The sequence below is a fragment of the Nicotiana sylvestris genome, chromosome 4, assembly GCF_000393655.2.
Source record: "Nicotiana sylvestris chromosome 4, ASM39365v2, whole genome shotgun sequence".
Lineage (NCBI taxonomy): Eukaryota > Viridiplantae > Streptophyta > Magnoliopsida > Solanales > Solanaceae > Nicotiana > Nicotiana sylvestris.
The window spans coordinates 53077286-53089024 of record NC_091060.1 but is presented as its reverse complement, the minus strand read 5'-3'; the positions used below and the strand labels follow the sequence as shown (position 1 = coordinate 53089024).

The 11739-nt window shown below is 35.2% G+C and overlaps 1 protein-coding gene across 1 annotated transcript; it reads left to right on the top strand.

Annotated features, from left to right (window-relative positions):
* The first annotated feature begins 3412 nt into the window (after positions 1 to 3412).
* On the top strand, positions 3413 to 6905 carry LOC104242120 (LRR receptor-like serine/threonine-protein kinase RPK2). Its single transcript, XM_009797122.2, has one exon. The coding sequence runs from the start codon at positions 3413 to 3415 to the stop codon at positions 6785 to 6787; it is 3375 nt and encodes a 1124-aa protein (XP_009795424.2). The 3' UTR covers positions 6788 to 6905.
* Positions 6906 to 11739: the final 4834 nt, after the last annotated feature.

Genomic DNA, 11739 nt, shown 5'->3' with positions numbered 1-11739 from the left:
ATCAGACAACAAGTTCGGTTCATGTCGGGTCGTTCTACTACAGAAGCTATACACCTTATTATACGGGTGGTGGAACAGTATAGGGAGAGGAAGAAGGATCTGCACATAGTGTTTATTGACCTAGAGAAAGCGTATGACAATGTTCCTAGAGAAGTTCTCTAGAGATGCTTGAAGGCAAAAGGAGTGCTGGTTGCCTACATTAGGGCGATTAAGGACATGTATGATGGGGCTAAGACTCGGGTCAGGACAGTAGGAGACGACTCTGATCATTTTTCGGTTGTTACGGGGTTACACTAAGGTTCTCCGCTCAGTCCGTTCTTATTTGCACTGGTGATGGACGCGTTAATTCACCATATTCAAGGAGAGGTGCCATGGTATAAGCTATTCGCTGATGACATAGTTCTGATTGATGAGTCGCGAGCAGGTGCTAACGAGAGGCTGGAGGTTTGGACACATGCTCTTGGGTCCAAGGGTTTCAAGCTGAGTAGGACGAAGACGGAATACCTGGAGTGTAAGTTTAGCGCTGAGCCGAGGGAAATGGGCATGGATGTGAGGCTTGGATCACATGTCATCCCAAGTAGAGACAGTTTCAAGTACCTTTGGTCGGTTATCCAGGGGGGATGGGAGATTGACGAGGATGTCACACATCGTATTGGGGTGGGGTGGATGGAATGAAGGTTAGAATCTGGAGTCATGTGTGATAAGAAAGTGCCACCGATACTCTAAGATAAGTTTTATAAAGCGGTGGTTAGACCGACCATAATGTATGGGGCTGAGTGTTGACATGTTAAGCGATCACATATCTAGAAGATGAAAGTAGCAGAAATGATGATGTTGAGGTAGATGTGCGGGAACATTAGGATGGATAAGATTATGAATGATGATATTTGGGAGAAGGTGGGCGTGACTCCCTTTGGTGAAAAGACGCGGGAAGGAGGTGTGAGCGGTTGGTTGTGAAGGGTACGAGAAGAGGTAGAGGGCGGCCTAAGAAGTATTGGAGAGAGATGATCAGGTAGGACATGACAAGGCTTCAGATTTCCGAGGACATGACTGTTGATAAGAAGTTGTGGAGGTCGAGCACTAGGGTTGTAGGTTAGGAGGCAGTTGAGTCTTTCCTTACTTCGTACCTTCGTGAGACTAGTGACAATGTTGTATCTTACTACTCTTTCATTTCTCATAGTGCCGGGTCTATTTACTGTCTCGCTTTTACTTTGCATCTATCTTTTCTATCTTCTAGTTTTCATGTTGTTGTTACTTTTCCTATAATTTCTGGGGTGGTACTGATATTGTCTCTTTTTGTATTTTTGTCTTTTTCTCTTCTTGAGCCGTGAGTCTTTCGAAAATAGCCTCTCTACTCCCTCGGGGTAGGTGTAAGGTCTGCATATACACTATCCTCCCCAGACTCCGCTAATGAGATTTTACTAAATCATTGTTGTTGTTGTCATGTCTATTTCTCGATGATATGACGAGAATTTATTTTGCCATTATTATCCTCCCTATCTTAAACTCTACGTCTATTAAATACCGTCATATGAAATGACACAAGAAACTGTATTTTGGTTCTTCCAATAGTAAAATAGAACGAATGAATATTAACGTAGAATTTATCTTATTAGATTAAGTAGCAAATATTAAACCACAAAATTTAGTTATTGCTTTAAAATACTCCTAACTATTTTTATGATAATATGTTGAAAATTTATTGTGGCAACATTTTCTTTCCAATGTAAAAATCTACAGACTAAACATCGTCTTTCATAAATAGGAACTGAACACCCTTTATCGAAAAAATATATTGTATATATAGAAACTTATATTATATATATAGGTTAAAAATTATTTTTTATATGTGTATATTAAATCTTGAACACACTTCGCGAAATTTCTAGCTTCGCCACTACTGTTTAGCACTGAGATAAGTTTTTATCTAGTCGGATTGAGTAACATTTATTAAATTACATGATTTAGTTATAATTTTGAAACTCTTATCTGTCTCCCTGATGATATGATAAAAATAGATTTTGACAACATTTCCCTCTCAATCCATTAAACACCGTCATATAAAATGACACACTGAAAAATATTTGGTTCTTCCTCGTGACAAACGTAAGAAATGAATAACATTATAATAAGATTTTATCTTTTCAGATTAAGTAACAAGTATTACAACACATGATTTCGTCATAATTTTGAAATATCTATACCACATGATTTAGTTATAGTTTTGAAATACTATCTCCCCAGTGAAATGACAAGGATTCATTTTGACAACGAATTAGTCATAATCTTAAACTAATTATACACTGTCATAAAATGACAGAGACTAATATTTTGTTTTTTTCCCACTCGTGCTGCAATAAAACGTGAGGAGTGGTTAGCACTTAATTAAGTTTTCCTCTTTGCCAGATTAGGTTGCAAATATTAACCACACAATCTAGTTATTTTGAACTAGATTACGAAAATTTATTATGGCAACATCTGTTAATCTCTTTTTTTTTTGTAGGTGTGAGGTTGGCAATCTCATCCCATTTAATAAAAATCGTTACTTTTTTTAATGAGCAGATAACTATCACACTAATAATTCTGACCATTTTTATCTCACAATTTTTTTTTTTATAATTTTTATCTCAATTAATTACTACTACTAGTTAGTTTCTCAGTAGCATTTTTAGAGAATATTCCTTTATTGCAATAAATTCATTTTTCCTAAAAATATTTACTCTAAAAAACAGCAAAGCCTATTTTCTCCTTTTTTTTTCTATAATTATTCTTTTCAAAAATATGGTTAAAACGACAACGTTGTAGTGGAAATACTATACTCAAAAGAATGCAATCGTTGGTCGTATCAACTGTTATTCTACGTGGGACTTATACATTTTGCCACGTGGCGAGCCGCTCAAATAATTTCGAATTTTTTTCTCCTTTTTTTCTGTGTGTGAACTTGATTGTTTTTAAAAAAAAAAATTCAAGAGAGCGAAAGTGGGACCTACAGGCCTTCTAAGTCCACCTGGGGACCCACTGAAGATCCTACTCCAGTATAAATAACACATGTTGTTTGAATAACTAATGTGCTCAATAAAAGAAGCTCACTGTAGCAACTCCCTTGAGAAATTAGTCACAGAACTCTAGTAGTAGAAGAAGAAGACTTCATTCTTTTTCTTCTTCTATTGTCTTAGTTCTATATACAGAATATCTTTTTCTTTCTTTTTTTAGTTTGTTGCTGAAGTGAAGAAAGAGAATTTTCTTCATTTCTTTGCTTTCATCGTTCATCCTTTTTCCATTTTTCAAATTCAAGAATCATTTTTTTTTGCTTTTAATAAAGCACCAAGAATTGGTTCTTTGAATCTGAATTTGAAAACTGAGTTCCCTTTTGGCTTCTGGGATTGTGTTCTTGGCAATGAAAAGTGACAAAATGCAGTTGTTGGACAGAAAGGAAAAACCTGGGATTCTGTTTTCAAGAACACTGAATTTGTTCTTGATGATTGCATTTGTTTTCTCTTGCTTTTCCTTTTCAGCTTCTGAAGAGGTGGTTTATGAGAAAATAGCTTTGTTGGAATTGAAGAAATCACTTGGTGATTCCTCTGGCATTTCATCAAGCTGGAAAGCAGAAAAGTCTAGCTACTGTTCTTGGTATGGAGTGTCATGCAACTCAAATTCCAGGGTTTCAGAATTGAGAATCAGAGGTAATAGTACTAATTCTGCTTTTTGTACTAGTAATCCTGAGTTAGCATTGCATGGCTTTGGCATTAGAAGAAACAGTTGCTTTCATATGAATGTTAAACTTGTTGGGAATTTGTCTTCTGTTATTGGATACCTCAAAGATCTTAGGGTTCTATCTCTTCCATTCCATGATCTTACTGGTGAAATTCCTGTTCAGATATGGGGATTAGATAATCTTGAAGTACTTGATTTAGAAGGGAATTTCATTCAGGGAAATTTTTCGAGCTATAATTTTTCTGGTTTGAGAAAACTAAGAGTTCTTAACCTGGGGTTTAACAGAATTGTAGGGGAGTTTCCAACTTCTCTAGCAAAATGTAGGTTTTTGAGTGTATTGAATTTAGCGGGAAACAGAATAAATGATGTCATTCCAGGGTTTATAGGTGGTTTCGAAAAGTTAAGGGTGCTTAATTTGTCGTTTAATCGATTAATTGGGCATGTTCCACTTAACTTGGGGATTAAATGCAAGAATCTTGAACATTTAGATTTGTCATTTAATTTCCTACAAGGGGAGATTCCGCGTGTATTGGGGAAATGTAGTCACTTAAGGACTCTTTTGTTGACTTCAAATGCATTTACTGGTGCTATCCCTTCTGAGCTAGGTAGGCTTCAAAGGCTTGAAGTTCTGGATGTTTCGCGAAACAGCCTTTACGGTCCTATTCCACCACAGCTTGGAAATTGCCTTAATTTGTCGATTCTTGTTCTCTCAAATCTCTTCAATCTGCATAGGGAGCTGCCATTTGATGATGCATTAGGTGAGCTGAACTTCTTTGAGGGCTCCATTCCTTCAGTGATTACTATGCTGCCAAAATTGGAAGTACTTTGGGCTCCAGGAGCAAATCTCAGAGGACATTTTCCCAATGAATGGGGACATTGTGACAGCCTAAAGGTGGTGAATTTAGCTCAAAACTTTTTCGTGGGCAAAATTTCTGGTTTGTTTGTCCGGTGCCATGGTCTTTTTTTTCTTAACATCAGCTCAAACAGGCTCTCTGGGAATCTTGATAAAAAGCTTCCTGTTCCTTGTATGACTCTTTTCGATATCAGTAAGAACCTCATGTCAGGCCCAATTCCCCAGTATAACACAAGTGTTTGTCCCCGTGATCCCTCATCCGACAAGAACCTTATCAACACTTTCAATCCAACTTTTTCCTACCTGTCATTCTTAACATATAAAACTTTTTCAGAGAGCCGTTTGCCTTTTCCTACTACCGGTCTTCCAGTGATTCATAATTTTGGTGGAAACAGCTTCACCGGTGGAATTCCTTTACTTCCAATGGTCCATGAAAGCTTAGGAAAGCGCATTGATTATGCGTTTCTTGCTGGTGGAAACAAGCTTACTGGATCATTGAATGGGAGCTTATTTGGAAACTGTGATGGATTAGGTGGAATGTCAGTTAATGTAAGCAGCAATGAGATCTCTGGTCAAGTTCCTGCTTACATATGTTCAGAATGCAGGTCTCTCAAATCTTTTGACGAGTCCAGAAACAATATCTCTGGGTCCTTGCCCAAGCACCTTGGTCATTGTAATTCCCTCATTGTACTTGACTTGAGCTGGAACAAGTTGCACGGTCAAATTCCGGCTGATCTCTATGACATGAAGAATCTAACTTTTCTAAGCTTGGCTAATAACCAGCTTAGTGGCAGCATCTCTCCTTTCTTTTCTCAGATGCATTCTCTTGAAGTTTTGGACCTCTCATCAAACTCATTCTCTGGTGACATTCCTGAAGGTCTCATGCGCCTGGTAAATTTAACCGTTCTGTTGCTCAACAATAATACATTGACTGGACAGATTCCCTCAGGTTTGGAAAATATGACATCTCTTCATGCATGCAACTTCTCATTCAATAATTTATCTGGAGTGTTGCCATCGGATGAGGTGATAAAGTCGTGTAGCTTTATTGGAAATCCTTTTCTTTCATCCAGGCCAAAACTCGCTGTTTTTTCAGCACCACCAATGGGTAAACAACCCAATGCTCCTCCACCAAGGCCTGAGTCTAAAAATGCTAAGAGAGGACTTTGTTCCATTGAAATTGCTGCTGCAGTATCTGCAACTGTCATTGTTTCAGTTCTTGCTATTATTGTTGCCTTCTGTATGCACATAGCAAAGCGGACAGCAAGTCCTAAAGTTGAGGCCTCTGAATCACCTGAAAGAAGTGATGTTACAGTTTTCAATGACATAGGAGTACGTTTGACATATGATAACATCGTCCACGCTACCAGAAACTTTAGCTGGAGCAACTGCATTGGAAATGGTGGTTTTGGTTCCACATACAAAGCTGAAGTTTCCTCTGGTCTTATAGTGGCAGTAAAGAGGCTATTGGTCGAAAGATGTCAAGGAGTTCGCCAGTTCGAGGCTGAGATTAATAGCCTTAAAAGCATAAGTCATCCCAATCTCATTACACTAATTGGCTATTTTGCAAGTGAGGCAGATATGTTCCTGATATATAATTATATCCCAGGAGGTAGTTTAGAGAAATTTATACGGGATAGAGCCAGTAGAGTGTTTGATTTTAAAGTGCTACACAAGATTGCTCTCGACATTTCCCTTGGAATTGCTTATCTACATGATCAATGTGTCCCACGCATTGTCCACCGTGATGTCAAGCCAAGTAATATATTGTTGGACAATGAGATGAACGCTTATTTATCGGATTTTGGGTTGTCAAGGATCATGGGACCAGAAACCTGCACAACCACAAATGTAGCAGGAACTTTCGGGTACGTAGCACCAGAATATGCTCTAACATGTCGCGTGTCAGACAAGGCCGATGTTTACAGCTATGGTGTCGTGCTACTCGAGTTGCTCTCTGACAAGCGAGCTCTAGATCCTTCGTTCTCTGTGCACGAGAACGGATTCAACATTGTTTCATGGGCAAACATGTTACTGCGCGATAACAAGATACAGGACATATTCTACACCGGTTTATGGGAGGCAGGTCCGGAGGACAAACTTGTGGACATGTTGCATTTGGCTCTAATGTGTACTACAGAATCCCTTTCTGCCAGGCCAAGAATGAGGCAGGTCGTCGGGCAATTGAAAGAACTCGCACCACTTGTGCCTTCTAGCTAAGCAGTGGAGATTCTGACTTCATCCATCAAATAATTAGTAAAAGTAAGTTAAAACTCTTAGTTTTATTTTGCTTTATAGTTAGTTTTAACTACAGTTTGGCTCACTGAAAAGGTGTAGCAATTTTCCCCTGTAACTGTATATTATGATGGATGAATGATAAGGTTATAGTTTACAACATGATCTGAGGGATCACTATATTTAATTTCTTGTGTCAAGTCATTGAATGCTACATTTTTGGCAGGTTAATTTATTTGAAACAATGGAGCTTTAAAGTGTTCTGAAAGGAAAAATTCAATTAAAATAGCCAAAATAAGCAAGTCATAACAAGCACAGCTTATTATAGCTGATTCTAATTACTTTTTTTTTTGGTTTAGAGCATGTTTGGAAAGCCACCTAGGAATTGGATTTGGGTGTAATTGCACAATTTGGCATGTTTGTTTGGCCAAGTAATTACTTGATCAGCATGGAATTGAGTGTAATTGGAGGGGTGTAATTACACTCTCCAATTCTCAAGGGGAGGTGAGAATTGGTGGTAATTACACTATGTAATTACAAGGTTATTTTTTATTTTCTTTCCTTTTTATTTTATTTCAATTTATTTTCTTTATAACTTTTTATTTCTATTATTTTAATTTTTTAAATTTTATTTTTACTTTTTAATTTCTTTTAAAATTTTAAAATATTTTTTTTGTACATTATTTATCTTTTATTTCTCTTCCTTTATTTCTTGTTATTTCATGTAATTGCTTATATTTTATTTTTATTTATTTTATTATTCTATTTTTTGAAATTACACCTTCTAATATTATAAATAATGAGTCATTTACAAACTTGTCATATAATGAGTGATGTAATTAAAGTGGAATTTCATTGTTGAATGTGGTTATAAACTTATTATGTTTCATTGTTAAATGACATTATATTATAAATATTAATTTATTTTATCAAATATGAATTCCATGATGTTCTTACAAAAAAAACGTATATTTTTAATTTTTGTACGTATCTAAACTAAATATTATTAATTTAATATATATATATATATAAAAATTATTTTCAGAATATTAGTTATAAATATATGATTACTTATTAATGTATATTCACGAAAAATATACATCTTAAATACCAAATATAATATCATTTATACTTATAAAACTTTATAGGCATATATTTTTTATATTAACTTTTAAGTTTTGATAATTACTTAATTTTAAATTTAATCTAACTGTGTAATTATATTTGTGCAACCAAACAGTAAACTTGTAATTACACTGTAATTACACTATGACAAACAAACAGGTCGTCGTAATTACACAACTGAGTAATTATTAGGTTGTGTAATTACTACCCTAGTAATTACACCAATTCCAATTACAAGGTGGCTTTCCAAACAGACTCTTAAAGATTCTAATTACTTTGAAACTTAGGCTTAGTTGATTGCTAAGTCCCTTAGTTCCTTTCTTGTTTTAAATAAACATCGATTCTATATTACTCTCTCCGTTCACGTTTACTTGATACGTTTTAACTTTTTATGTCCCTTAAGAAATAATAAACGAAGTGCATAATTTACCATGATACCCATATTAATTGATGCATATTTTATTGGATTTGAGAAAATGATTTGAAATGAGTAATAAATACTGTGGGTATAACTGGAAAAAAATTGTATTCTCTTAGTATGCGTAAAATGACAAGTAAAAATGAAAATCTATTTTTAGTATACATGCCAAGTAAAAGTGAACAGAGGAAGTATTATATAATGAAAATAGTTCAATTACTTTAATGCAATAAAAAGACAATTTTGTTATTTTAATGTTATAATAATAGACTGTATGTGACATTAATTAGCTCCTATTACTATGACTTTAATTACGTCCCATTATCCGTACATACTCTTCCAGCTCAAGCCTCAAGCGATCACATCCTAAGTTAATTACTTGCTTTCTCCAGTCTATATTTATATATGTTAATAGCATATATATATATATATATATATGCAATTAGTTATTTTCTCCTATTTTAATTTGATTATTTACCACATCCAATTTTATTATATTTAAATTCTTCAAAATGCTAGTGTTATTCTAAGTAGACGTCTTGGTTTTTCCTACTATGGTCAAGAGCTAATTAAATTCTTAATTAGCTTCTTCTGGGTCGCTATGCATTCAAGAAGACCTGATACATAATCTTTTTTTTCTTTTTTTTTGGATTTTTACCTGATACATAATCTAATCTCTGCGTAGTCTCATTCTTTGGCTCTTTACAAAGCAAAATCTAACCCCTGAACACATGGCCAAATAAGACAAACTACACAAAGTTGAACTTGAATCTAATAACGGATGCAGGATACTGTGTCAGCACTATCTGCTTATTATGGTTTTCCCTTGTAAGTTTAGGTTTGAAAATGCTGTGGTTTTAACGCTTTACTTACTGTAAATTAATATTTACTTTGTATTTTTTTTCAATCAGTATCGACATACACATACATATATTTTTTTAGAAAAACTATTATTCACAAACAATATATAAGATGTTATAAAATAAATACTTTAAAGTAAAGAAACCGAAGAGAAGTAGAGAGAGAGATTGATATATTATTCAACTTTCAAACTGATGTCCATAATGAACTGAAAACTCCTCTATTTATAGAAGAAATGAAGCAGTTACGAGGCTTTTCTGGAAGCAGCTGCAAGGCTTTTCTTCAGCTGCTTGTCAGCTGTCTGCATGAGCTGCTTGCAACCTGCCTGTTTAATAAGAAGCTGCTTTAAATCATTTCATTCAGTTGCTTGCATCAGCTGCTTGTAGATAAACTTTAATGGAGTACTAAATGGATAATCTTCTTCAGGAAGATTATCTATAGCGGAGTATTAAATGAACATCCACAATATAATTATTTTCATAACACTCCCCCTTGGATGTTCATTAAAAGATATTGTGCCTCGTTAAAACCTTACTAGGAAAAATTCAGTGGAAAAAATCCTAGTGAAGGAAAAAGAGTACACATATTTAGTAATACGCATTTCTAGCCGCCTCATTAAAAACCTTACAAGAAAAACCCCATGGGAAAAACCTTAGTAAGGGAAAAAGAGTACAACGCGTATTCACTCCCCCTAACGAAAACCTTATTTCAAATATTTGAGTCCCCACATTCTAATCTTGTATACCATCTTCTCACAAGTTGAAGTTGGCAAAGATTTAGTGAACAAATCTGTCGGATTGTCAGTTGAACGGATTTGTTGCACATCAATGTCACCATTTTTCTGAAGATCATGTGTGTAGAATAATTTTGGTGAAATGTGCTTTGTTCTATCTCCTTTTATAAATCCTCCCTTTAATTGGGCTATGCATGCAACATTGCCTTTGTAGAAAATTGTGGATCTTTTATCACATTCCAAATCATATTTTTCTCGAATGAAATGAAGCTGCTGTGTAAGCTGCTTGTAAGCTACTTGTAAGTTGCTTGTAAGCTGCTTGTAAGTTACTTGTAAGTTGCTTGTAAGCTGCTATTGTACCAGATATAAATAATCTTCTGTCGGGGGTAATATTTATCCATAACGGACTACCGAAATGATAAAAGATTATTTCCAACAGAGTACTAAATAGATAACCATATTTACGGCGGAGTCCAATATGGATAAGCTTCTTCATGAAGCTTATGTACAACGAAGTACTAAATAAACATCCATAATATATATTTATAACACTCCCCCTTAGATGTTCATTATTATTGCCTCGTTAAAACCTAACTAGAAAAAATCCCGTGGGAAAAAATCCTAGTCAAGGAAAAGAGTACACTAATAATATACATTGCAAGCTGCCTCATTAAAAACCTTACCAGGAAAAAACCCGAGCAAGGGAAAAAGAGTACAGTGCAGAGACTTGGGTATATCTGGACCAAGGAGTTCATCATTCTCTTCTGGAGGTAAGAACGGATCCTTAATCCGTGCAGGAGAAGAACTATATCTTGCTAGTAAATTAACAGAAAATGCTATGTCAGGTCTTGTAGCATTAACAAGATACATTAGTGCACCAATTGCACTGAGGTAGGGTACTTCGGGACCAAGGAGTTCCTCATCCTCTTCTGGAGGTCGGAACAAATCCTTATCCACTTCAAGTGATCGAACAACCATTGGTGTACTCAATGGGTGCGCTTTGTCCATGTAAAAGCGTTTTAAGACCCTTGCTGTATAGGCAAATTGATGGATAAAGATCTCGTCTACTAAATGTTCAATTTGCAACCAAGATAAAGTTTGGTCTTCCCAAGATCTTTCATATCAAATTCTTTCTTAAGATATTCAATTACCTTTTGGAGCTCTTCTGGAGTTCCAACAAGATTTATGTAATCAACATAAACAGCAAGTATAACAAACTCTGATGTCGTTTTATTTATAAAAATACATGGACAAATAACATCACTTATGTAACTTTCTTTCAACAAATATTCACTGAGGCGATAATACCACATACGCCCAGATTGCTTTAAACCGTACAAAGATCTTTGTAATCTGATTGAGTACATTTCTTGAGATTTTGAATATGCTTCAGGCATTTTAAATCATTTAGGGATTTTTATAGAGATTTGATCAAATGAGTCATATAGGTTATGACTCGCATTTAAATGGCATGACATCTTCAGGTGTCTGGACTATTAGTCCGATCCTCACAATATTTCACAGTATTGTGCACTATATCGTATCAAATATATCGTCGATGATCATTTTGTATCGGTTCGCAAGCGGCATAACTTGTTGAGATCTCATCACTTTCTTTATATTCAGGTACCTTAACTTCTTCTGGAGTTTCATGAAATGTTATGTCGTGACCTCTTCTAGAGCTCATTTCCTCCTCATTATGATAATTTTGCTCATTAGCTCCTTATCATTTTTCAAGGATTGTTACCTTTAGAACCGATTGGTCTACCGCGCTTCATGCGTACAGTAAACTCTATCCTT